This window comes from Macrosteles quadrilineatus, unplaced genomic scaffold, assembly GCF_028750875.1.
Source record: "Macrosteles quadrilineatus isolate MER2022 unplaced genomic scaffold, UCM_ALF_1.0 Scaffold_3__2_contigs__length_128488019, whole genome shotgun sequence".
Classification (NCBI taxonomy): domain Eukaryota; kingdom Metazoa; phylum Arthropoda; class Insecta; order Hemiptera; family Cicadellidae; genus Macrosteles; species Macrosteles quadrilineatus.
The window spans coordinates 42,626,790-42,653,849 of record NW_026542596.1 but is presented as its reverse complement, the minus strand read 5'-3'; the positions used below and the strand labels follow the sequence as shown (position 1 = coordinate 42,653,849).

The 27,060-nt window shown below is 37.2% G+C and overlaps 1 protein-coding gene across 1 annotated transcript in view; it reads right to left on the bottom strand.

The window, feature by feature from the left end:
• LOC128988636 (probable G-protein coupled receptor CG31760) overlaps positions 1-27,060 on the bottom strand; it is a 119,884-nt gene that overhangs the window by 19,599 nt on the left and 73,225 nt on the right. The window contains exons 3-5 of the mRNA XM_054410113.1: positions 2,118-2,304; positions 1,850-2,006; positions 370-594 (exon numbers count right to left, since the gene is read on the bottom strand). Coding sequence (XP_054266088.1) covers positions 370-594; positions 1,850-2,006; positions 2,118-2,304 — 569 coding nt within the window. The remainder of the gene's footprint in view (positions 1-369; positions 595-1,849; positions 2,007-2,117; positions 2,305-27,060) is intronic.

The window sequence follows — 27,060 nt, the reverse complement described above, 5'->3', positions numbered from 1 at the left end:
CGCACTAGTGAGTGCTACAACTATCCGCAGTACTATCCTGATAATTATACCAATTCGTAAATTACAAGGAAAAAATGTGGTTCGGATTCCACTATAAACTGTAGGTCCCTTAGTTGCCTTTAGCTGTATGGGCTATTAATTAACAGCTGTGTCTAAGGAACATGTCGGCCTTAGTCACTAACAAGACTACAAGATCGCACCACTTATCCTACACTCATATTTGGGTTACAATACGCACATAGTGGCATCCCCATCTTAAATAATTGATAATTGAGTAATTATTGACATTAGGGCAATCTGTCAGTGGCTTGAATCACTAAAGCTCCATTTGCTAATGAGGTATCTACTTCCATCAAAGATGATACATACCCGTGCTCATGCTTGGGCGACGGTGGAACGACCACAGTGTAAGACATGATCCACAGGTGATGGTAGCACGAGTAGTAAGGGAACGTCCACCAGCCGCGGTAGCTGACCACGTCGGGACTGGTCATGAACTTGGGTGACCGTAGGGCGGGGGAGGAGTGGGCGTCCTCGTACCACGGGGCGGTGGCGTCCGGGCGACCTCCAGGTCTTAACTGCTCATCTGTCACCCTGTGGGAAAAGTTTATTTAATACTTTTTAAATGAAGAATAAAAGAAGTATAAAAAAATTCACAATTAAAGAAAATGCATGGATAAACCATTGAATAGTTAACCTGAAGTATACATCTCATCTATATGGACCAGCTGCTACCAATTTGTTATTTAAAAAGAACATAGTTGGGTGAGACAGACACAGGATGCGCTAGTGTGTCTAAGATTATATTTTCCACCTTATTGTTTGTTTCTGAGATAGTTGGCGCCTTACAATAAGTCATTTGATCAGCATCTCTTGTACTTTAAAAAGGTCTGCATGTTCAACATAAATCAGTAATTTATATCAGCACAATCTGTCGGTGGCTCACTTCTTCAACTACGTCCATTTTGATAAAAAAAATTGGCAATTTCTTTAAAATGGGATGGAATGTAGTTCTAGTCAAAGATAAAAAGAACAAAATAAATCATTTAAATCACTCAGCTATCTTTGAGAAAAATACAAATTATATTTTGAGACTGATACTATAATTGGGAAGCAGCAGCTGAAATATCCCAAAATGTCAACAAAAATTGAACATATTTTCATTCTGTTATTTCTTTATTTTTATCTCTCTTTGAAGAAGTAAAACTTGTGTAAATTATGTCTAAGGGCATTGTTATAACCAGAATATGTTTTCTTCATTACTTTAGTAGTATAGTAAAGTGTGCCAAAAAAAAAAACAAAAAATGGTAAGTGGAAATTCTAGATATACTGTGTGTCGACACAAAAGTGCCATACCAGGGGCATAGTAGGTTCGGGCATTGGGCATTGCTCTAAAAAATATAAACTCTGAAAACATCCGAGCAGTGCCTTTTAAAGCTGTGTTTTTCAGAGCGGTAGGCCTACTTACCTGTGAAATGTTTCTCAAATTTGTGCCACGCCTTACACGATATTTCCCCCCCACTGTCTTAACTTTATGTCCTCTTTGGAGAAATGCCTCTCGAAGCAGCACCTGGTCATTCACATTTGTTCTAAGTAACACCTTAGCATAATTTCCATAGCAGTGCCTCTCAGAGTTAGCTAGTTGAAGCAATGCTGTCCTCAAGGCATAGTTAAGGGGGAAAGAGAACAATTGGTGTTACATTAACTATATTAGGCCTTTTTTGGCAAACATCAAATGGTCAAATACACAAAAATGACTGGATAACAATTTGTAAGTAATGAAAGAATCAGTAATTGTGCCATGCTTTATTTATGACCAATACTACTACAGTCTGATAATGAGGTTTACCTGTGAGCGCCAGTGAGTGTCGCAGGGTCGGGGGTAGACTTGCGCCAGATGACGACAGCACTGAGGTGGCCAGTGGAGGTGTTCAGCGCCAGCACTCTGGTACTCAACATGTGTCGATCTGAGAGCAACAGAGTACGTCCCACCGCATCCATCAGACCTTAACAGATCAAACAACATATAAAACAAATAACTGAAACAAGTTGGTAAAAAAGTAGTTGAATTGTGTCTAATCGGCTTGAAATTCAACTGAGTAAGCATTGTATCTTACCATTATGATGAGCGATTCCCAAGTCTTGTAGCAGCATCGCCACCAAGTCAGCCTTTTGTCTGGCTGAGTCATAGCGTGTCGGGCTGACATGAGCTGCCAACGTCCTGTATGACTCACTGACACACAGAGTTCCCATGTTGCCGGTGGACACGTCGTGGATCAACTCCAACGCCTCCTCTATCTTGTCCTAAAAATATTTGATAATACATGATCATATCTTTCTTTGTCGTGCCGTGCAACGACAACTCTGGACACTTTTAAAAAGTGTCTGGTTTTATCGTTGTCCGAGTTTGTTGTTGTTTGACTTTGTAATCGCTCCTCGCTGATACACAGTTCCCTTTTACCTGTGGACACGTCTCTATTTTGTCTTACAATATCATGTTAACAGGTTGGTTTCCATAAATCTTGTGATTTGTGGCAGTGATCTGATTGCACTTTTTAATACATTAGTATTTTAGGAATCATATGGTATGTTAAATCATAGATTTAATTTAAACATACTCTAAACAAACCAGTTTGTGATAATGGTGCAGTATTATATTTTGTAAACCTTATATGTAAAGTGTAAACGACATTTTAAGTTTTAAGGGTTTTAAAATACTACACATACTTTAGATATTGTAGCAGGGAATACTAGCCAATGGTTAACTGTGACACCATGTGCATCTGATCATACGGATTTGTCCCCGGATCAATTCAGAGATGCTTTGTCAATTCGCTATGGCCGCACACTAAGAAATTTACCAGTACGATGTGATGGTTGTGATCAACCTATGAATCTAACACATGCATTAAATTGTAAAAAAGGAGGATTGATCAAACATGGGCATGATCAACATCGAGACCACTGTGCTGCGATAGCAAATATGGCCTGGAAAGGGGTTGAAGTCGAGCCTATTATGAGAGAAGCTGACCCTGCAAACAATGTGCCTGCTTTAAAAGCTGATTTTAAAGTTAATGGTATTTGGGAGGCTGAGAGAGTAGCGTTTTTTGATAATCGCATTGTTAATGCTGACGCTCCCTCTTACGCCAACCAAGAATGGGGAACAATAGTAGAGTACAGATCCTGGTGTTATCACATGACCCCTTAAGAAGTAACAATTGCAAATAAGGTTTGCTAGTTGAGGTACCCTGACAATATCACGTGATCCCTTGCGCTGTAGAACTGACCTGCCCAACGAGGCATCCTGGTTATATCACGTGATGCGGCTCGGTGGCCAAGGACCGGTTCAGTAGTCTTCGCTCAATCCGGTTACTCTGAGCCTCTATTATGCCATTGAGCTGGTTAGATGAAAGTAAATTACATGATGCACTGATCAAGTAATCATATGAGTGGGTCGGCTTGTGTTTATAATGAAAGTAAATTGAAAATGTTACTGGGAAGAATGATAGGGGTCTTTGCTGAAGCCTTGATGTTATTTGCGAATCTTTATGGTTACCTTAACTACATATAAGCTCTATATTGTAGAAAAAATGTATCTCAACGTTTAAACACAGTTGAAGTAAAAGCCAATATAAAACAATCATAGAATTATAAAACAATCATAGAATTATAAAATGTACTTAAAGCAAACTTAACATATTATGAGGTTACTTAAACTTAAATATTAACCAAGAAAGATGTGTTTTCTTGATTTAACCTCTAGCTAAATATGTTCTAGAGAACCAATTTTAGATCCTATTATAAGCTTATTTTGTGATAACGAAACCGAGTAATTGGAAACCTTTTATGCAACAGCAACCAGTGCAATGCACAACTCTTTCCCTTCTAAAATGTGAAAGCTGTTTTTCGGGGCTATTACGGAACAACTTGCATCAGGAACTGCAATTCATGGACATTATTCAGGACCAGGTAATAACATATATCACTAAAATTGCAAGCGTTGAAGGTTATTGCTGACCATTCCTAATATTCACATCTTAACTATAAATGTAAATAAATAGTGGTATTAGATACTAGTACTTATCTAATAGCTGGTTGATTCATGGTTTGTGACAATAAACTTAGGGGAAAAAAACCATTACTTTCTGTCGGTAAAAGAATGTTTTATTTATCTTATTTCTTCTTATAAATTAACAAATCCACTGCCCTCCCACTCATCCCTGTCGCTCTCAATCTATAGCCGTTTTTAAGTTCTGCCAGATCCTCGTCCGACAGCTCCTGGTGGAATCTAGACGGTAAGTATGTAATGGCCCGACTTTGGTCGGGCATTACCAACTCGCATACGACAGAAATGCCGAAACGGGTTTCCACTCTTCTAGTGTCTACGATGGCATATCCATCCTCGTGCTTTAACTCCTTTGTCGATACCACTGGTAGAGAGGGGACCTGTTGTAGTGACAACAACTTGCTGCTGAGTGAAGCCATAGTTACTGAAAAAAAAATACAAACCGTTTATATCTAAAGCCAGATCTATACATACTTAAACAGATAATAAGTTCTACTGTATTATCACCAGTACAATAAAACCTGACCACAATCCAAAACTTAATATTTACAAACCTTAAACCTTTAGCTGAAATTAGAAAACCGAACAAATATTAAAACACAATATATATAAAGAATGAAAGCAGAAAGCAAACTATAGTCATCTATAAATGTACCATCAAATTTACTTTGATAAATGATAAAACCTTCAGTTAAAATACAGCTTAATACAAGAGTAGACAAAACAAGCATTATATCTAAGTTTCCTAATAGTATATCTTTGTAAGCAAAGACAAAACACACAAGAATAGTGAACAATCCATGCATATAGCCCTGAAAATAAAATACAAAATTTATATCAACGCTAGTTACAAATGTATTGTACCTAATATTAGACAAAATTCACTTGAATCAGTCTATTAATAGAACTCAAGTGCTTAAAAGAAGTACCAAGTAAGTTTTTTTACTCATGTAAAATCAAACCAATAATAATCTACTACCGGTACTCATGTGCTTATTATTAAAAATTTCAAGAGAAAAAGCATGTTTAAGCATGAAAATAAAAGCAAAGTATAATACATTTATTAAACTAAGAACTATGATATAGATTAGTTCGATGCCTTAGACGTATAAAGTCATACTGGAAATATTAGCATCAACTATTAATGACCAGTATAGATAAATAAAAACTAATAAAAACAGACGTAGATGCTCATATTAAGATTTATGACATATATAAAATCAAAAGCATATATGTGTGATAAAATGTACAGTACATCAATACAAGCATCCAAGGTATAGTATTTGATTTGAGTTATCATACAGTACTATCTAGAAAGTTGAATGAGTAACTCGTCCATGCTTATGCTTAAAATTACTATCCATGTACAAATAAAATCCTATAATCCAGCTCTATGGTGGTTATAAATGTCTATTACCTTTGACTATTCTCAAAACATAGTGGACTATGATTAAAAGGTTAATAGCTAGTGACGCTATTATAGCTAGTTATCCCAAGTAAAATGTAAACTCACAATCCTAGCACATAATATTATAATCACAATAAAGTAAGTTATCTTAGAAACTAAAAGAAAAGAAAACAATAAGCTGTATATTGTAAAAAATAATTCCATCTCCGAAAAACTCGTCCTTCTATCTGAAAGAAAAGTCAAACATAAAGCTTTAAAGTTATTTTAAAATAGAATTACTTACTGTATTAGATGGTGTGTAGGATGAACTGATCACTCAGTGAAGTGTGGGCAAACAGTGAAACTCCTTTGCTAACACAGCCCATATTTATACCGTACCACCTTTCCCCCACGAGTAAATCCTTTATAAGCAGAGGGTTTTCAGTTGTTTGGCACAGTTCACCAGCTCGCTTCCAGCCTGTGTGCATGGACTATGTACCTGTGTCCTGTCTGCCGCGAGGCCTTCTTCCTGACAAGCGCTGCTCGGGACAGACACCAGCAACTCTGCCTGGTACTCGCTAATCTCTACATACAGCCCAACATCAGCCCAGACACCCACCTTCGAGATGCTGAACAACAATCAACTCGCTTTGATGCTAGAGCTACTTCCAGAACAGCCGACCCGCTGCACCGTACCGTCCCCGAACGCTGTTTCGACGAGCTTCGACACCGAGAGGGTGGCGGTGTGTCGACCAGGAACTACTCTGCACCATCTACCTTGGACCCAACGACATCAAGCTATTGTGACGCAGCTGCTAGCAGTGACAGTAGCAAGAAAACTATGAAAAGAGGACATATAGAAGAGATGACTTCGATAGCTGACAAGCTGACACTTGACACTTTGTGGTAAACACAAACCCACAAAGATTAACTTACCATCACCTGGAAACAATATTTTAAGATTTCAACAAGTAGAGACAATGATAAAGATAGGTTTTCATATTTGTGCGGATTTTGAAGCCAGCTTAAATCCAGTAACCACCACAGATGAAGATTACGATGGAAAGATTTATCAAAAACATGAAGCTAATAGTTTTTCGACTGTAATCTCATCTACATACGATAGTCATCTTTTGGACGAGTATGGCATATCTTTAGAGCCCTTTACCTATCGTGGACCAAATGCAGGAGCTAAATTTTTATTACATCTAAAAGAAGTGGCCGAGAAAATTTCTAAAGTGTACTCATGTGAAAACCCTATAGTAATGACAGAAGAGGAACGTAAACGTCATGATGAAGCTACAGAGTGTGAGTTCTGTAGTAGACAGTTTAACGACACCGATATAGTAAAATGCGCTGATCATGATCATTTTACATCCAAATTTAGACATACGCTGTGTAGTAATTGCAACCTCAGATGCAAAACCCCAAACTTCATTCCGGTATGGATCCACAACCTTTCAAATTATGATCAGTCTTTTATAATGTGTAATTTAAGTGTTCTGAAAACAAACGACATTCGCTTAATTCCTTCAAATAAAGAAAAGATGATTGCGATTCTAGTCAAAGTGGGCGATATCTGGATTCGCTTTGTTGACTCTTACCGTATGATGTCGGCAAGCTTGGATGAACTGTCGTCGAACCTGCCCCGTGAACAACTGATACAAAGTGCAAAATTAGTATCACCAGAGAACATTCACCTAGTTACCAAGAAAGGAACGTATCCTTACGATTACATAACATCAGATGCGGTATTCGAAGAGACTAGTCTACCACCTAGATCGGCGTTTGCAAACAAGCTTAATGATACGGAGGTCAGTGATGAGAACTATCGACACGCCGAAACCGTATGGAACACAATGAAATTCAAGAACTTTGGGGAATACCACGATTTCTATTTAACACTGGACACATGTCTTCTTAGTGATGTTATTAACTCGTTTCGTGATATATGTTATAAACACTATCAATTGGACATCAATCACTTTTTTACTGCCCCCTCACTAACGTGGCAAGCCATGCTGAAACACACTGCTATTGACATAGAACTGATGACAGATATTGATATGGTTTTAATGATAGAGGAGTCAATAAGAGGGGGGCTCGTACAATCTAGTAGGCGCTGGGCGCAGGCTAATAACGAGTTCCTCGCACATCCCGCTGATTATGACCCTAATAAGGAGAAGGCGTGGTTGCTTTATTTAGATGCTGTCAACTTATACGGATATGCATTAAAACAACCCCTCCCTGTTGGAAACTTTCAATGGGTTGAAAACCCAGATAGTCTAAATTGGTCCAACCTCCCATCTGATGCTCCTACTGGTTATATTCTTGAATGTGATGTGGAAGTTCCAGACAGTATCCATGATAAATTGAATGATCTTCCCCCTCTACCTGAACGTGCAAAACCTCCTGGAAGTAAAGTAGAAAAGCTCATAGCAACACTTTACAAAAAGGAGCATTATATTGCTCATTATACTTTGATCAAACAGGCTCAAAAACTTGGTTGTCGTGTTACAAAAGTACACCGAGCATTGAAATTTAGCCAATCACCGTGGATGGAAAAGTATATTGAATTTAATTCGAAACTTCGCAGTGAAGCAACAAACAAATTTTCAAAAGACTTTTTTAAATTACTTAATAATGCGACCTTTGGGAAATCTCTTCAGAACAACAGACGGCACATGGATGTACGTGTAGTGACAACAAAAGAAGCCCTTGAAAAGTATGCCAGACAACCACGGTTTGTGGATCGAACTATTATCCGAGAGGGGGATAAAGATGGGATTGTCTTGGTTTATCTCAGAAAAGATGTTATCCTACTTGATAAACCCCTATTCGTAGGAAGTGTGACTCTAGATTTATCCAAACTCAAAATGTATTGGTTTTGGTACGACGTACTCTCAACGCTATTTCAACCTCCCAAGTACACAATCACTTTAATATATACTGATACAGATTCTTTGGTGGCATGGATTAAAGGTCCAGATAATGTATATGAAATTCTCAAGATTATAGCGGATGAACACTTGGATCTCTCAAACCTCCCACACGACCATCCACTAAGGAGTGACAAAAACAAACAGGTTGCAGGAAAGTTTAAGGACGAAACTGCAGGAAAAGTGCTTTATGAGCATGTAGGACTTAAAAGCAAGATGTACTGCCAACGTTATTCGTCTCTTTCTACACCGCCCAACAAAGACACAAGCGAAGTAAAAAAGGCTAAGGGGATCAAAAATTCATTTGTAGAGAAGGTTATGCGGTTTGAACATTACAAGGATGCCCTCTTTAACAAAACGCAGTACACTGCTGATTTCAACTTAATCAGAAGTAAATCATTTCAGTTGACTTCACAACATGTTTCAAAGAGATCTCTTTCGTTTCATGACGACAAGAGATATATTTTGGACGATGGATACTCTACACTTGCACATGGACATTTTAGGATAAAACAGCTTTCAGACAGCGAGCATCGGAGGTCAAGCTCATCGCAAAATAAGGGGATCATAGATTAAAGCCCAGTCACTATCAGTTTAACTTAGTTTTTATTTCTCTTGAGATAAAATGGCTACTTTATATGAAAAGTCAGTGATGGTGTTCAGTAAACATGTAAATGATACAATAGAATACCTTACTATCGATTCAATTGATGTTTTTTCCCTACTGCCAGTGAGTATTAAAAGAGATGCCCAAAAGGCCTTAAAACAAGTTTTGTTTACAGAGACACGCCCTCCTGTTAGCCCAAACATGTATTCATACGAGTTTCTTGATATATACTCATTGGATAAAAATAGCTTTCTGATGTTAATCAATCACCCTGGATACTGTCCAGAATTTTTACCATTTGAAATGGAAACACTTCATATTAGTTTTAACTACTACGAATTTAGTTATGGCAACCATTCATATAAGAATACATTTGTTCTTTGTCAGCAATGTTTTGAAAAAGTTGCTATTCCGTCAGAACCTCATGAGTATCTAGATTTTGACTACAAAGCCTATTGGATGGAAAGAAATTGGAAGTTTTATAATATATCAAGACATTTTGAAGTTAGTGCCAGTAGATTTCTATCAATCGTAGTTAAACACCAGTCACACTGGTGTGATTTGTGTTGCTTTCGCCCTCTTTTTCAATACCTAGACCTCAACATGTGTAAGCAATTAACACATGACCATGACTTAGACAATAGCAGTGATAGTGATTCGCTATCAGTTAGTGATATATCCCACAATGTAATAGAATTATATGACCCTTTTAGATTTTAACGTATCTTTTGTAATTCATGCTTGATACTTAAATTATGTTACCTTAAAGTTTTTCTATATATGTGCACAGATTGGAAACGAGCTGGTGAACTGTCATTGTGTTTTACAATATTAATAAAACATGCACTTTTTACAAACTTATTAATTACTTCTTACTAGCGAAGAAGCAATTCAATATAATGTTTAAATCTTTATATTACGATTTTATTCTAATAAAGTTTATTACTTCTTTCTTTCTAGCAAAGAAGCAATGTAATAACTATTTTTTTTTCTTTTCCCAAATTTATTGATTACTTCTTACAAGCGAAGAAGTAATTTAATATAATGTTTAAATCCTTTAGATTATGTCTTAACCCCAATAGAATGTATTGAATACTTCTTTCTAGAATGAAGCAATTTAATAACACTTCCCCCCTCTCATAATACAAATAAAATGTATACAAACTTGTGATTATTTATATCTTATGTCAATTATTGTCATATTTTTTATACTTTAAATAAACTACTTGTTTCATTTTACTGTATGTTTAGTAGGTTGAATGCATTATTGCTAAATCTAATTCTGTTAAAACTGATGATTTATGTATATGCTATACATTCTTTTGTAGTTAGAAAGTAAATTGTAAAACAATAATTTTTTTTTCCCTCTTTCAAATTTAATGTAAATAGAAATTTTACAGATATTCTACTTTGTTCACTGAAAGGGTTATATGTATTGATTGTATTATTATCAATGGTATATGTGTTTTATTGTGAATAAAACCTTTATTTTTGTCTATACAGGTTTGCTCTTTTATTAAGCCTCTTAACCTTGATGTGATTTCCATTGGTAATGCAAAGGAAAATAAAGTCATACGTGAATTTATTTACAAGAGTTAAATTTTATTGAACAACAATACATAATTACCATTTAGCTACATACTTCAAATTGTTCAAAACAGATTCAGTTATGTTTGAGACACAAAAACGTCTCACTTCAGAGTCGACCCAGGGCATTAACGAAGTTCGCACAGGTGTGTGTTCATACCAATGGTCTTGGGTTTCTGGCGGAAGCCTTCTATCGTTCAAATCTTGAAGAAGTCTGGGCAAGTCGGTTTTTATATGCCGAACTAGCTGTTTGTCCAGTGTCATTGAGCTTAAATCAGTTGGAGTGTTTGTAGAAAGCAAAGCCTTATAGTGTTTTGAAAAGTATCGGGTGTAACGTGAAATCAAAAACTGTACTGCAGGGCTTATTTCTACTAGAACATTATGGTAACTCTCGAGAGAAGGAAACAATCGTTTGAGGGCTTTCCACGATACACTGTGTAAAAGTAGTTTGGGAGATTGTCGAACAATGTCCGACTCATCAGTTGGTCTTGACAGTATTACTGAATTGATATTGTAATTAAGAGGTTTTTGCCTGAGTTGATAGTTACAGATAGCGATGAAGCCATTAGGTCTTGGCTCTACCACAAGTGTATGCAGAAATAAAGGTTTGAATAGTGTTTTATCATTGAAGAACTTACTTACAGCACTTGTAACGCTGGCACTTTGCAAACTCAATAAATCCTCAAATGATACCAAAATTGAAGTCGTGTTGTTCACAAAATAAATAGAAGGTTTAAAGTCACTGAGTGAATCTAGGCCTACAACAGCATCTGCTTGTGTAACAACTTTATAAATCTGTCTGAGCAAGAGTCGTGGCTCCCAGGTGTTGCACTGTCGATTTTCACGTTCATCTTGAGAACACTGCGGCGGCGGCGGCGGAGGTGGTGGTGCTAGCGGAGACAACGTCTGCTGTTGTTGAGACGACAAAACTGCTGATGCCTGTGGATTGACTAGTTGGCTTGATTGTCTCTGCTTTACTTGGGATATCCCTGAAGTGGAAGGTAATGCAGCTGATTGAGTTGCAGAAACATGTTCTGGCTGGTACTTCTCCTCCTCTCCTTCTTCGTGCAAAGTGTGATCGTAGGTATAGTAGTTCACTTGTGTCGCATTTATAGCTCCAGGTGTCTCTTGCAGTGTTTCCCCAGTTAGTGTGGCAAGCAGATGATCAATGTCCATGGTGTTAACGTCCGGATAGATGACAGGAGACGGAACCCGAGCACGTCGACGTTTCACACGTGAAAGGTCTTTACGCGGCACCGGTGCAGATCGTTTAGTCGCTCTGTCCATACTGACTGTAGAGACCGAGAGGATTTTGTGTTTTATACACTGCTTCAAGGCTATACTTATTTTCTTGTTTTAAAAAGAATGAAACCATAATTGCCAAGGTCTACGTGCACGCCTGTGGTCAATAACCGGTTGTAGGATGTTCTTTGTGTGTTTCAAGGTCCTTCTTCTCAATTATTTTCACAGAATTGATTGCATTTGTACAATCACTTTAAAATTTCCTGCCACTTGTTCCCACACAACATAGATAAGTTAGCAGCGTGATTATTACAGACATGTATGCAAAACGTGTATTCTCCTCTACAATATGAGCCCAAATCCACTAAGACTTTAAACCACTAGTTGCAAGTAATACAGAGAGCTTTTGATCTACAGATGCTAATGATTTTAGGGTTTTGACATCTGATTCATCTATCGTGTTTACTCTTTCATCAAGAGTTGCTAATAATTTTGATGTATTAGCATCTGATTTTTGCAACTCCTTTATCTTTTCGTCTAAGGATGCCAACAATTTAGATGTTTTCCCATCTGATTCTTGCAGTTTCTTAAGCTTATTATCCAAAGATACTAAAGATTTAGATGCTTTATCATTTGAGTCATGCAACTTTTTATCTTTTTTATATAAAGTTACTAAAGATTTAGACGTTTTCTCGTCTGATTGTTGTAGATTTTTGATCTTTTCATCCAAAGATACTAAAGATATAGATGTTTTCTCATTTGAGTCATGCAACGTCTTAAGCTTTTTATCAAAAGATACTAAAGATGTAGATGTTTTCTCGTCCGATTCTTGTAGATTTTTGAGCTTTTCATCCAAGGTTGCAATTAATTTAGACGATTCCCCATCTGATACTTGTAGATTATTGAGTCTATCGTGATAGGATAACTGTTTCTCTTTTATGTTGTTTAGGTCGACTCTAATAGTACTCTCTAAGGACTCTATCGATTTTCTTACATCCTTGACTGATTCCTGGACCTCTTCAAGGCTAAGGGCAAAGGTCTTTAACTTTCTTCTACCTCTTTCAAGTCACCTTTGTTCACATAGAATCGATTTAAATAACCTTTAGACACCTTTTGTCGTGATACATCAGGATCCACTGCAGCTCTAAACCTCTTGGTTCCATCTTCACTAGTCTCATATGCTTCTTCATCATCATCATCAGATAAGTGACGCTTCTGTTCTTGATACAAAGCATGTCCAAACTTGTCTATAATGTGTCTTCTGATCATAGCTTGAACAATATATGTTTGTCTTAAGAGGATCTAATTCAGAATGGTCTAAAACATAGGTTGAAAGTCTATTTAAGCCCACAAGTATGAAAGAAAAGCCAAGTTATTTGATTGTAAACCAGGAGATAAAGGTTTTTCTACTTGTGTTGGGATTGTTTACTGTGCTCAAGAGTTGTACCGAGATGGAAGTCCCAACCACTTGACATATATTCTGTTTCCTTTACGTCTAAGTACTTTTTCAACTAGAAATGTGTTGGGATAGTTAGTTTTTTGTAGTTCAGGCTCGTAAAACGCTCCTTTTATATCGTTGCCTTCTTCATCTTGTAAGTAGTATACAGGGGGAGACGATTGGCGTACACGAACAACTTTAAAAAGCTCTGTACTCCAATTGGGAGTGTAGCCCTTTTCAAACAATGTTTTATATTTTGAGATCCTGACCTTGTCGTTTACTTTAAACTTGGCGACACTACTAGCCTTGTGCATATTTAACTTCCTTACCAAAATCTGTTCATTTTGCTTGGTGACATCTTTTGGTTTCATGCCTATCGATCTGTGCACCCTGAAATTGTACTTCTTAATTAATTGAGGGAGTAATTCTACCCACTTGTAGTTACCCTGTACACTGAATTCTTTATACATCCAGTTTTTTATCGTTTTGTTAACTCTTTCAACAATACTAGCTTTTAAAGGGCTGAATGTACTATAGTGGTTGATGCCATGTTTTTTCATTAGTGATTTAACCTCTTTATTGTAAAAGTCTGTACCGAGATCGCTTTGAATGTTGCGTGGTATACGACCACTTTCTTCAATCACACTTCCCAATGCAGTTGCAACAGTTTTTCCAGCTTTGTTGTTTAACGCAACTGCCCATGTATATTTTGATAACACATCTATCACCATCAAAATGTACTTTTTACCTCCATTAATCCTAGCATAAGGAATCATTTCTATCAGGTCGGCTTGCCACAAATCATCTAAACCGCGTACAAAAACCTTTCTTCTGACAAATTTCTTTCTGGCTTGTCTATGGAGCTCGTTGACAATTCCTCTCTTGGATGCCGACAAAGACTCTTTGGCTGCTCTATCTCTCATCTTTGTCATGCTATTATTCCGTTTAATTTTAACAAACCTATTATGTATTCTATTTCTTCACTATGAGCTGTGTGACCTGCTTCTTTCGAGAGAATTAAGGTTTTAAGTCGTTTTACCAGTAAATTGGCGTTGTTTTTATACCGTTCAATGTTTTCCACAGTTATTCCACTTCCAGAGGGGGATCCCGTACTTGATGCTGTCACACTGTACTTTGGTGGAAACAACACTGAAATAACAGTTGTGTACTTTTTCCCTCTGTTACTATTTATAGGTTTTTCTGCAGAATACATTTGTCGATGTGCGTTGGAGGCTTGTAAAATCTCCTTATAAGACTGTAGGTCTTGTTGTGTAATAAAACTTTTGTCAGGAATCTGCATAAAAATAAGTTCCAGGAGTCCCGGAGTGGCCTCGTAGCTACGATCTTTTACAATTACATGCGAGTTAGTAAACTTTATCCGTAAACTACCAATGCTCATATTACCTCTCCCATCAAGTTTAACTCCATATGTAGAGTCTATTTTGTCTTTATATGCAGGACTGGAAAGCCGTTTAAGGTATTTTTGTACTTGACTGGGCGTGGGTGTTTGTGTAGACATGTCCATTGACTTATCCATTTCACAGTCTTCATTTCGTGTTTTTTCCTTTGAAATGTCTTCTTTTTTCACTTCTTCTGCTTCTTCCTTCTTTATGTTTCTATAAGAGTCGTTGAGACGTGTTTCCAAAGTCTCTTGTAGGGGTTTCACAAGCGGTTTGGCTTGAGCTTCCAACAACTGTTCCACATAATGAGCATTGTTCCTTAGCTGTCTGTACTTCTTTCGAACGGAATCGGTCAACCTCAGTAGTTCTTGTTTGATAGCTTGCTCTCTACTCGATGATCGTTGGTTGTTTTTCAAACTAAGCTTGGATTTTTTACCAACCTTCTTCTTGGAGCGTTTTCTTGTCACAACACTAGTGTATACGTCCATTCTCTTGATCGATCTGATACTGATATAACACGTGAAGACAAGCAGTCTACCTTATATATCAGTAATGAACGTGTCTATACCACACCTATAACGACCTTTATTTATTTCACAGTCCTTATTGATAGTCACAAATCCGTACTTTTGCTTTTGCCAACATGCTCTACAAAGTGTTTTAAATTTTTCAAACGTCATATCGGTGTTAACATGATCTTTGTACACATGATGTAAGTTGAGTTCATCCTGTTTGAACAAAATTATAAGATTGGCGTTATCTCTAATTAGATGTTTTGGCAAGCGAGTGTAGGTTTGTATTAGGTAGAATGTGTCTACATTTCTATGTCTGCCCATACTAAAGTAAGCTCTCATGTTATCTTGCTTGTCACAAGCCACGTCGTCAAAAATCATAATCGAGTCCTGTTTTGCTTCTCCTGGATCTGGTACCTCGTCACTGTTGACAAATGTAAAGTACCCTATATATGGAAGATTCCTAATTATTTGCTCTAGCAGCTTGTACTTTGTTTGCATTAGTGATTTACTAAACACATAGATGTTAGCATATTTTAGTCCGTTCGGCTCGGTTAGCAGGCTGAACATTAAGTTTGTTTTTCCACAGTTTGACGGCCCACACACAATACACCTAATGGACTGAGGAAGGAGCCTACCATGTTTCTCAACTTTACCGTCAGTGGTGATCAGTTTGTCCACTGAGTTGTCGACAGTGAACGTGTCACGTTGCTTTTGAAATTTCATCTTTACTCCACAAGCGTCACATACAAAGTGCTGCTGTGATATAAAAGGGTTCAGTGTTATATCTCTAGCTCAGTATGCGCAGGATCTCGAGAGGTCGTGGACTACTTAATCGCGGGATAGACTCCTTGCCTGTCGAACTTCACTTGCCCGGTTATCAGTATTGTGGTCCTGGGTCAAGGCTTAAGGAGCGCCTGGAGCGTGGGGATCAAGGAATCAACTTGTTGGATCGCGCATGTAAGGAACACGACATAGCTTATAGCAAGAACAAAGATCTTCCTAGTCGTCACGCTGCAGACAGAATTCTCGCTGACAGAGCTTGGACACGTTTCAGCACCAAAGGTGTGCCGTTTGGTGAGAAGCTCGCCTCCTGGGTAGTAGCCAGTGCAATGAATGCAAAGTTGAAGCTTGGTGCAGGTGCAGTGAAGAGAGGGAGGAAGAAGAGAGCTCGCAAAGGCAAATCTGGAATGGGCACGACCACTAAACGTAGAGGGACCGTTTGTAGAAAGAAGAGGAGAAGTGGTACAATGAAACTGACTGCCAAGCCTTATACCTTTTCAGACATATTGCGACAGGCAAGGAGTGCTGTACAGGGCTCTGGACTAAAATTTTACAAGGAAAGTAGAGATGGAGGTAGACGTCGTTTGAAAAAGGCTGCCACCTCTGCTCTACAAGCTATCAAGTCCATGCGAAGAGGAAAGCGTGCTGCGTTTGACCATTTGCGTCGTAGAGATCGCATCCTTGCATTACCCAAGTCAGGAGGTGTGTTGCCATTATTGCCAATTTTCGCAGGTTTGAGTGCACTGGGTAGTTTGGCGGGTGGAGCTGCTGGTGTGGCCAAGGCAATAACTGAAGCCAAGGATGCAAAGAAACGCTTGGGAGAGCTACAGCGGCACAATGAAACCATGGAAGCTATCGCTTTACGCAATGGAAAGGGCTTGTTTTTTCGACCTTACAAAAAGGGACTCGGGATTTACATGGCCCCATACCAGAAGCAACCAAAAAACTTATAAACTTCTTGCCCAAACGCGCTTTATACGATTATGACTTGGTGTATTGGGCAAAAAAATTAAAGATTCCCTACTTTAGAGGGGTATTTATGCGGGATGAACTACCACAAAACCCGTGGAAAAACGAGTCTGCAATAGTGAACTTGGATGACAGCACCGGTCACGGTACACATTGGGTCTGCTACAAGAAGAACGGGGAGTTTGTAAGGTACTTTGACAGCTACGGAGATCTTACACCACCATTAGAACTTCATGAATATCTGAAGGGGAATTATGTGTCCTACAACAAGACTGCTTATCAAGATGTAGACATTAACACAGAAAACTGTGGGCATTTGTGTTTGTATTTTTTATCTACGACCTAATAAATATCTGTTATAAATAAGCTGTTTTAGTGCCTTCCCATCCAGTCATGTCTCTGACGTTTGTGCTTTCGGGTAGGAGTTCTACACTCTCTGTTGACTACTTCCCTCCAGTCGAACTGGATCCTAATTACGAGTACGAGATTGGACTTCTCAGCTTTGAGAGTTACAACTCAATACCTAATATAGATGAAACTAATAATATGTTTCATTTCGACAATGGAAAAGTAATCAAAATCCCTACTGGTACTTACGAGGTACGGGATATTGAGGCGTTTATAAGGGAGAGGTTTAAGCTATTGCCACAGTCGTCTGAGAAGAAGTATTGGATACGCCTAGGAACTAACAATAATACTTTACAGACCTCCATGAAGAGCACTGTACAGGTGGATTTCTCTCAACCAAACTCTATAGGTTCTTTATTGGGTTTCCAAAAGGAGGTTGCAGAACCAGGGAAAGAACTTTACTCGAAGAACGTAGTAGATATCTTTAAAGTAAACACTATTAGGCTTGATTGCAGCATAACATCAGGATCCTTCGTAAACAATCGCTCAGCTCATACCATCTATCAGTTTTTTCCTGCTGTACCTCCCGGATATAAACTGGTTGAAGTTCCAAACTCTGTCATTTACCTTCCAATCACTACTAAGGTCATTAGTAACATTACACTTAAGATTGTTGATCAGGACGAAAGACTGGTGGATTTCAGAGGTGAACGTATAACAACCTGTTTACATATCAGAAGAGTCACAGGATTAAAATAGACATCATAATGGGTTATGTTTATTTCGCTCCCACACCTTCAAGACATGTTTTCAATCTACAAAAAGAAAAGAGAGGCTATTTATTGGACACTCACAGGCCTAGGGCGAACAGTATTGGTCAACCACCCAAGCGGTTAACACGTACTAATCAAAGGTTTTTACGCTCGTTGGGATTTCGAGTGCTTCAGTAATGGATATATTAAACATTTTGGGAAGTGTTCCATTTGATGATACAATATCACACATGGAATACCACACTCATTTCCCATATGCGTCTAACACCCTTGAGAACAACGATGAGATTAGAATACCTATACAACAACAAGATCTGTGTGTTCTCCCTTCAATGAGCTATTTGTACATCGAAGGAAAGCTTCTCACTAAAGACAATGCTAAGCCTGCTAGAACTGGATTTACAACAAACGCTTTTGCCTTTTTGTTCGATGAGATGCGGTATGAAATCAATGGTGTGGAGATCGATCGTGTAAAGAATCCTGGTATAACATCTACACTTAAAGGTTACGCTTCATTAAACGAAACTTCATTGAAGGGATTAGGGAATTCAGGCTGGCCATCTACAGTTGACCAATTGTCATCAACACTAGAAGCACATGTAGTAGATTCTGAAGGGAATTTAAGCTTTTGCATACCACTGAGTAAACTTTTAGGATTTGCAGAAGATTACAGAAAAGTAATTGTCAACTGTCGTCATGAACTGGTTCTGATTAGATCTGCGGGAGATAAGAATGCGGTTTTGTGGACTGCTGCCAGTGCCACTGAAACAACTCCAGAAGATGTAAAAGTTAAACTTGAAAAACTGTGTTGGAGGGTCCCATATGTTACACTGAGTGACAAACAAAGGATCACCTTACTTCGTCATTTAGAACGGGGTACAAGCATTCCAGTAGAATTTAGAAGCTGGGAACTCTATGAGTATCCCTCTCTTCCTTTGTCAGATAAACAGTCATGGTCGGTAAAGACAGCTTCTCAACTGGAAAAACCTAGGCATGTTATGGTAGCGTTCCAAAAGGATCGCAAGAACAACATCAAGAAGTCAGCAGCATGTTTTGATCACTGTAAGATATCCAATCTTAAGCTTCATCTTAATTCAATAAATTATCCTTATGATGATTTAAAACTGAACATTAGTAAAAATCGGTACGCAATTTTGTACGACATGTACACTCGTTTCCAAGAAACATACTATAATGTTCCTTCAAAACCACTTTTGGACGTTGAGAGTTTCATAAAGCATGCTCCTATAGTTGTGATTGATTGCTCAAAGCAAAACGAATCCCTCAGGTCTGCCCCGGTTGATATTCGTTTGGAGTTTGAAGCTAGTGAAGCTTTTCCCACTAATACTACTGCATACTGTTTAATCCTACACGACAAGTCATTCACATACGATCCTTCTACTAATTTGGTTCGCAAACTAATGTAAGTGTGGAGGGGGAAAGGCTATATATCCAACAGGTTCCAGTTAGTTCACTCAGTCGTTTTCCTACAGTTGGTGCGGGCAACACAAACATGATTACAAAGGCAGTAGTAGATTTCAGTGCTTTTGTTGGAAACAACAAGAAGGTTATAATCAAGGAGCTTACAATTTTGGACTTAGCTTCTAGATGTTCTCAACATTGGATATTTAAATTACCAAAGGACAGCAGCTCATCGGTATGTCCCGGACCTCAACCTGACTGTGGTGTATGGCACGCATCATCATTTGAAGGACATAATAGATGGCTAAGCAAGCACTATCACGGCATCGGATTTGACACAGGGAGCGTCGAGTACGAATCTCTCCTTCCAGCACTAAGGGACATTTGTTGCAGTACACAACTACTTTACGCTGCTTCGAATGAGAAGGCAAAGATTTTAGAAGAAATACTAGATCATCAACGGGCAGTGATCAGTCTCGAATCTTTGGGATGTCCACCACTTTCTAGTGATATTTTAATACTCCCACCCGTAGATGAACTGCAGGCACATCAGTGTTTGTTTCATCATTTGTACGCACCCGGTTTCTACTGCACGCAGTCCAACGCTCACATACTCGCTGATTGGTGTTCGAACAATCCCACACTGGTTGACATAAACGATCCTACAGTAAGAGAAAAAACATTTACAGACTGGAAACTCAAGTCACCTTCAGCCAGACATCTTGCAGAAGGAGGTTTCATCAGGATGGTTGGATTGAAAGATACTACCAAGTGCGTCTATTGTGGTATAAGTCTTTTCAAATGGGAAGAAGGAGATGATCCCATCGGTGATCACAGCTACAACTCACCATTTTGCGTATACCTTCGCTTCAAAGAGCAGCAGAGATCAGGAGGTGAGAAGAATGATCATAAACGTGGAGATATTTCGGCTGACCAAGATGTCACTGGCAGATACATTTTATCACCAGAAGTAACTCATGAAGATCTGTTAAATATGTGCAGGGCCTAAGTACAAGATATAAGATTTTACATCACTTTTGTATTTTGTCCTTAAATGTGCTATTCCTTATTGACTATTAACATACCTACTCCAGATCTCTTGCTAAAACATCATGTCTCAGATGAGAGAAAAAGAGGTCACTTTTTCAAATCCTCTTGACACTACATTTTACTTCTCTGGCTGTGAAGATCGGAGGTGTACCCGCTTATTGGACCAATATCGTTTCAGACAAAGGATTCTTCAAGTTGAGGCAGTTTTACACCAATCACTTTTGCTCAAGATACATCATGTTAACCACTGTTCTCTCGATGACCATTCTATGTGTATAGTAAAAATAAGCAAAAAATAAACCATTTATTACAAATTCTTGTCTTGTTTCTTTATCATACATCAGCTTAAGCATACCCTTTGCTTTATACATCTACCCTGGCAAAGGACCAAGAGTCACTTTGTCTAATATACCTCATGATGGTCACATGATCAGCTACAGATCCACCACAATTTCGCCCGGATTGCTCTCAGTGACAGAAAGATCCAAGAAGCAAAAAGGTCCTTATCCTCAAAACTGTACCTCATGATAGGATCTAAGATTTCCACCAAGGAGTTCTCTTTTTCAATGTATTACTACACAAGAGATCACATGATAAAATCAGGAAGTTCATTCTACTAACAATATCTCGAAACCATGCCGTTCAGAAACACAATAAATATGACAAAGCAGCCGAAGACATCAGAGGAAGCTTCACACCATTAATATGTTCCACGGAAGGAGTCCCCCACAAAGAATATGAAGCGTTTCAGAGGAGAACAAGCGAAGCCCTGGCTGTAAAATGGAGAAAACCATACTCCCAAATTATCGGATGGTTGAGGATCCAAAGCCAGCTTTCCATCATTCGAGCAGTTTCGCTAAGGCTACGGGGAACTAGACGAAAAATTCGAAGCATTCAATTTGAAGATGGTGCCGCAATTCCCCCATTGCTCTATTGAGCTTTCATTTTATATTCTTAAACATTTATATTTGATTGAAAATCATAGTCATATGTTGAATTGTTTGAAATGTATAAATAAAGTTTTATTGTATTAAAATACTTTAGATGGTTGACATCAAATTACGTTTAATTTTGTAGGCAAATTGTACCAAAACTTATCATGTTAACATGTTTTAATCACTATAAACGATCATTTCTGAGTTAAATTTAATTTGTTTCAAACCGCGATTGGTTTTCTAAATTAATGAAACAAGGCGTAAAATTGACTGAATCAAATACTTAGCTTATCACAGCTTATGTTAGTTTATAGTTAAGTCGATAAATCTGATTAGCTACATGGGTAACACGAAATAATTTATGGCCGTTTAAATTTAAATCATTCCCTCTCTGGCATTATGTCGGGTTCCATTAGTATGCATAATTCACCCACTGTATCAGTATCAGAGATGTAAATTGCCACCAGCATTTGCCATTACATAAGCTCTATCTCATGATTATTCTTCGTTTTAAAAAGTTCCTTCTCGTAGTTTTTATATTTAAACAAACAATACCCCCACAGCAAACCTGCAGACTAAGCGAATTTCCATTTACCTGTACAGTATTGGCTTTTCATTTAAATCTATTTAAATAATATTAGGTCTAATAAGTACCTAGGTTGCTGCTACACAGAGGGTAATAAAGTGTGATTTTTGGTAAAATATAAATATCTTAGAATGAAATAAATAAATTTCCCAAGTTTGATCAAAATATATCCATAAACAAGGAAACTACAACAGATTACTTATTCTCCATAAGAATAACGAATTTTAAACTATTTACAATTTATTCAATTTTCCCCGTAATAGTCTGGACGTCGACCCATTGTAATTATCGATGACCTGGAAATTTGGGTGGACAAAGGTTTTTTGACTGATTCTGATTCAGTTTTTTGCGCTGATTACGAATATGCCGGGTGCCACCTTGGCACCCTTGGGCAAACGTCGCCATATTGGAAAAATGGCGGCCAAAACGGGTTTTTCGATAAATACTCGAAAACGGTTAGTTTTAGAGATATTTATGTGGAGACATAAAATGTAGGGCGTAATAAACTACAAGCTGTAAGTAACAATTTCGATACATTCTTATCTACATAGAATTGCTTACGCCAAACCCACAGCATGCCTTTACTTATGACTCAAGCTAAAACCTCGAGCGACTTCTCAGTTAAATGCAATAACTCCATTACTTACATTACCTAAATATAAATCTGTAACTTAACCAGTATTTTTATTTTATTTTTTCATCACACCAATAAGTGCTATTGTTGCTTAAAATAAACCGGGAGATTCTCACTGTACCTGCAGATTGGTGGAATACGAGAATGTACAGTGTAAAGGGGCGAGTGTGATGTGGTGGGCGGGGGGGGGGGTCTTTGAAGGCACTAATAACAATTATTTTTAACGAAGGTTACTTGTACAAATGTGTAATGCATAATATTATTATGTTTTTTGAAGAATGAATGTAATATGTCATAGGTATTGGCACTAAATTACAACTTAATGTTAATAATAACTCCAATTTCACAAAATTGTGCTAAAACCATGAGGTTTACCAAAAAAAGTGTTGACACCATTTCTGTGTAGTTTTTTACGCTCTAAATTTTATGTATCCACATAAATATCTCTAAAACTAACAGTTTTCGAGTATTTATCGAAAAACCAGTTTTGGCCGCCATTTTTCCAATATGGCGGCGTTTGCCCAAGGGTGCCAAGGTGGCACCCGGCATATTCGTAATCAGCACCTAAAACTGAGTCAGAATCAGTCAAAAAACCTTTGTCCACCCACATTTCCAGGTCCCCCCAAGCTGACGCCCAGACTATAACCAATAACAGCACAAACCACTGCAATATACTAAATTATTTGTTTTTTAAGTTCTTTCAAATGGTGTAAAGAGAAATTGAAAAAAATTATGTTTTTTTGGGTCAAAAATGAGAAAACCCATTTTTACCCCATGAAATCCCCATGACACCCTGTTCCCATAGTCGCATTATGCTGGTTCAAGAACTCATTCAAGTTTATCCCACCTTACACTTTCAAGCCAAATTTCATCAAAATCGGACAAAATTTACTCAAGCTATCGCGTTCTCAGACGTATATAAAAATTTGAACGGATTGTGTTTTTAGCCTCTGGGGACATCAAAATGAAAAATCTCGAGTCTAAGTCTTACCGTGCCACCTACGGTAATAGCTACTTCCCTATAGGGAAATTCGCTAAAAAAATACAGAGAATGTTTAATAACTTAAGTAAAATTACTATTGCGTTGTAAAACGTATAACTAAAAAATCACCAGATACGGACAATAGTATTAGTACGAAATCACACAAATTACAAGTAATTTAGAGATTTATTGTAAGTGCAAAAGCTTAATGGTTTAGATATGTATAATGTCTTTCTTTCTATCAATGCCACTCAAAGAGCAGTTTTTGTTTTGACCGCAAGTTAAAATGTATTTTTAAAATTGGGATAATGCATCCTTTCTTGCAGTGGTGTACTGTAAATTCAAGATCTGAACTTAAAGATCTGCTAAACACGTTGCGTCTGCAGAGTTGCTTTTTAGACACAAAAACGGTCTAAGAGTTAGACATGTGGCTAATTTTCACTGATTATAAATAAATTGCAAGTCATTGCTTGGACTTAATCTGCAAAACTTTATTTTCATATTATCATCTTTTTTAAAATCTGTGGAGTGTGGAGTGGATAAAAAAGTACACCTTGAGGGAAAACGTTATAATGTAAACTAGAGGTCGTCCAGTGGTCGAAAACTCGACCAATATGTAATCCAGACGTCTCTATTTTCACCCAAAGCTGTAAGTAAAACAAGTGATCGGAATTTCTTCCATTTGTTTTGATTTAATGTTTATATTTCGTTGTTGTTATTTCGTCACCAGCATGGCAACCCATAAGGCCCATGTTATTTTTTTAATTTTAAATTAATTTTTTTGAGTTCATTTTTGAGCCTATTTAAATTTATAAAGGGATTCTGCACATCTACAGGAAAATATCTTTCCGACAGTAAGCGTAGATTTAAACTGCGATGCACAAGAGCTGACAAAATAGGTTTTCAAGGTTTCAAGAAACATGCTTGCCTATTAATACATATCATACTTAGGTCTACTATATTTAGCTAAAATTGTTTTATAAACATGTTTATTATTAAAGACCAAAGAACAAAAACACAATATTATAATGTAAGTCATCGAACAAATAAAACCTAACATGTAATTTTGCCTTCGTTTATCTTCTTTTAAGCCAGGACAAATAACATACTAAATATTTATATTGATGGATAATATTATAGATTATCACTTCAACAATAATTTGCAACATCCAATGATTTGTAAAATAAATTTTTGTTCTATGAATAATGTTGAAAAATGAACGACTGTTAACTGTGAGAGAGCTTAAGAAGAAGAAAGAAAAGAAATATTAAAGTAAAGAAGCAGCAGGTGGTAGCACTGACATCACTAATCGTCGGCATCACTTTGGCGGGAAGTTCAGTCTCTGGCGCCAATTAAGTCAAAAGGGCTGAGCTTTTAGTGGGAATATTTATTCAGATTCAAACGTCTGTTAAATTCTTCCTACTGAAGAATGCTTATTTGTCTAGCGTGAAATTAATTGACACAAATTTTACTTCTTAACACTTTTCCCGTTTAAATTGAAAGGTACGGTAATAAATATTTTATACGTTTGAGTGTGAAAGAGGTTTTTTCGATAATCCCTAACAACTGTTTTATTACTTGAATTAATGTATATATTTAAACAAAGAATCTGGCTGAAGTAATTCTAGTATTCTAGTGTAGACAATAAGTTTGATGTATGCTTTTTATATAATATTCCGTTAACCAATAAGTTTGGCAACAAAATAAATTCTGGCTTTAGGTATTGACGTTGATACAAGTAGTATTAAAATACTAGCAGAGTACCCGTCCTTCGTGCGGGGTTGGCTTATAAGTGTAAAATGCTTATTGCAGTTATACTCTAACTTAGCGTTTGCAAAGGGGGATGACACAGTTTGATAAAATTTGCTTCTTTAAATTTACGGTATTTATTATAGCCATAATGTTCTACCACTTCACCTACACAATATAGAAAAATAAACTATTAATAATTCGCAAAATATCAAAACTTTGTCATGCAATTAAAAACATAAACATAACTGTAACCAATCGGGAATGTTGCTGGAAGTCAACAGTCCCGGGAGATCAAATAATTTATACCTGTGCCGCTAGGTCAAAAACTACTATGTTTGCAGTGTCTGTAGATCAAAAGTCCCAGTAAGTCAAATAATACAGTCCGAGCTAAAAACGTGGTCTATGTTAAAGCAATTGACTTATTGGGAATTTGACCTAATGCAACAGCAGTTTTAATATAACGAAATACGGTAAAATACAAGTTCAGTTTCGCTGAGTCAACAGTGCCGGAAGATCAAAAGCAATAAAAGTGAACGTCGATTCAGTGTAAAGTAGACCTCCTGCAACGCTTACTACACCAACAAAACTCGCTTTTAGTTACTTCGTGTTTTGTCATAATTAGAATAGAGCTAAAATTATCACATTTGGCACATAGCTTATCTATTAATGCTTCTTGCCGACTGTTTGGTCAATAGGTATAGTTTATGTAATGAAAAGCCTTTCGTCAAAATTTGTGGCATGAAATACACGCAAGGACGATCTGAAAATTTCTGTTTATTATATACGTTTGTAAAAGGAGATCCATTTAATTTTGGAACTCTTTTATGAGTTATAATGTAGTCAACACATAAACTGTGTAAATGTATTACGCCTCGGAAGGGTTGAAACCTGTCCAACTATCATATATATTATTAAAACGTAAATGGGGGTTTTTCACATTCTGAATCAACCAGTCGACGGATTTTCATTACTTTTGTGTTGAAAGAAAGCTAATTTTGAGAACTAGGGAATGTCGAAGCCATAATTATAATTAAGGGTCCCAGTTTTTTTTAAATTAAGTTTTAATTTATTAAAAGTCTAGCAGGCGACGCTAACGTTCTAAGCTAGCTTTTAGTACAATATAATTTTCTTAACATAACAGCTGTAAACATTCAGCATTTGTGACACAAATTCAGGATTTGGAAACAAATTTAAAGACATATTTAGAGTTGAGTTATTTATACTATGTGTAATGCTGACCATTGATACATTTAATTGTTAGGTATGAGGATGGCAGATTAATTAAATTAGCATAGTAAAATAGTAGGATGTTCAAATTATTTTTTAAAGGGATCTTTGTAATCGTCGATTTGTTTTAGTCCCATATAATTTGTTTTATCTAACAGCTGGTTGAATGTAATATTGTTCTATATAACTATATTAGGTTTTTGGCGAATTTCCCATTTAGGGAATAAGCTATTACCGTAGTACTTATGGTAACACCTGGACCCTGGACCGATTAAATTTTTCGTTTTGAGGCCCCTAGAGGCCAAAAACACCATCCGTTCAAATTCATATATACAGGGTGATCAAATCAAGGAGGCCACCATTGGGAAATCGGAAACGGTAAGAATTAGAGGAAACTTTAAATGGGGGACATTCCTTTAT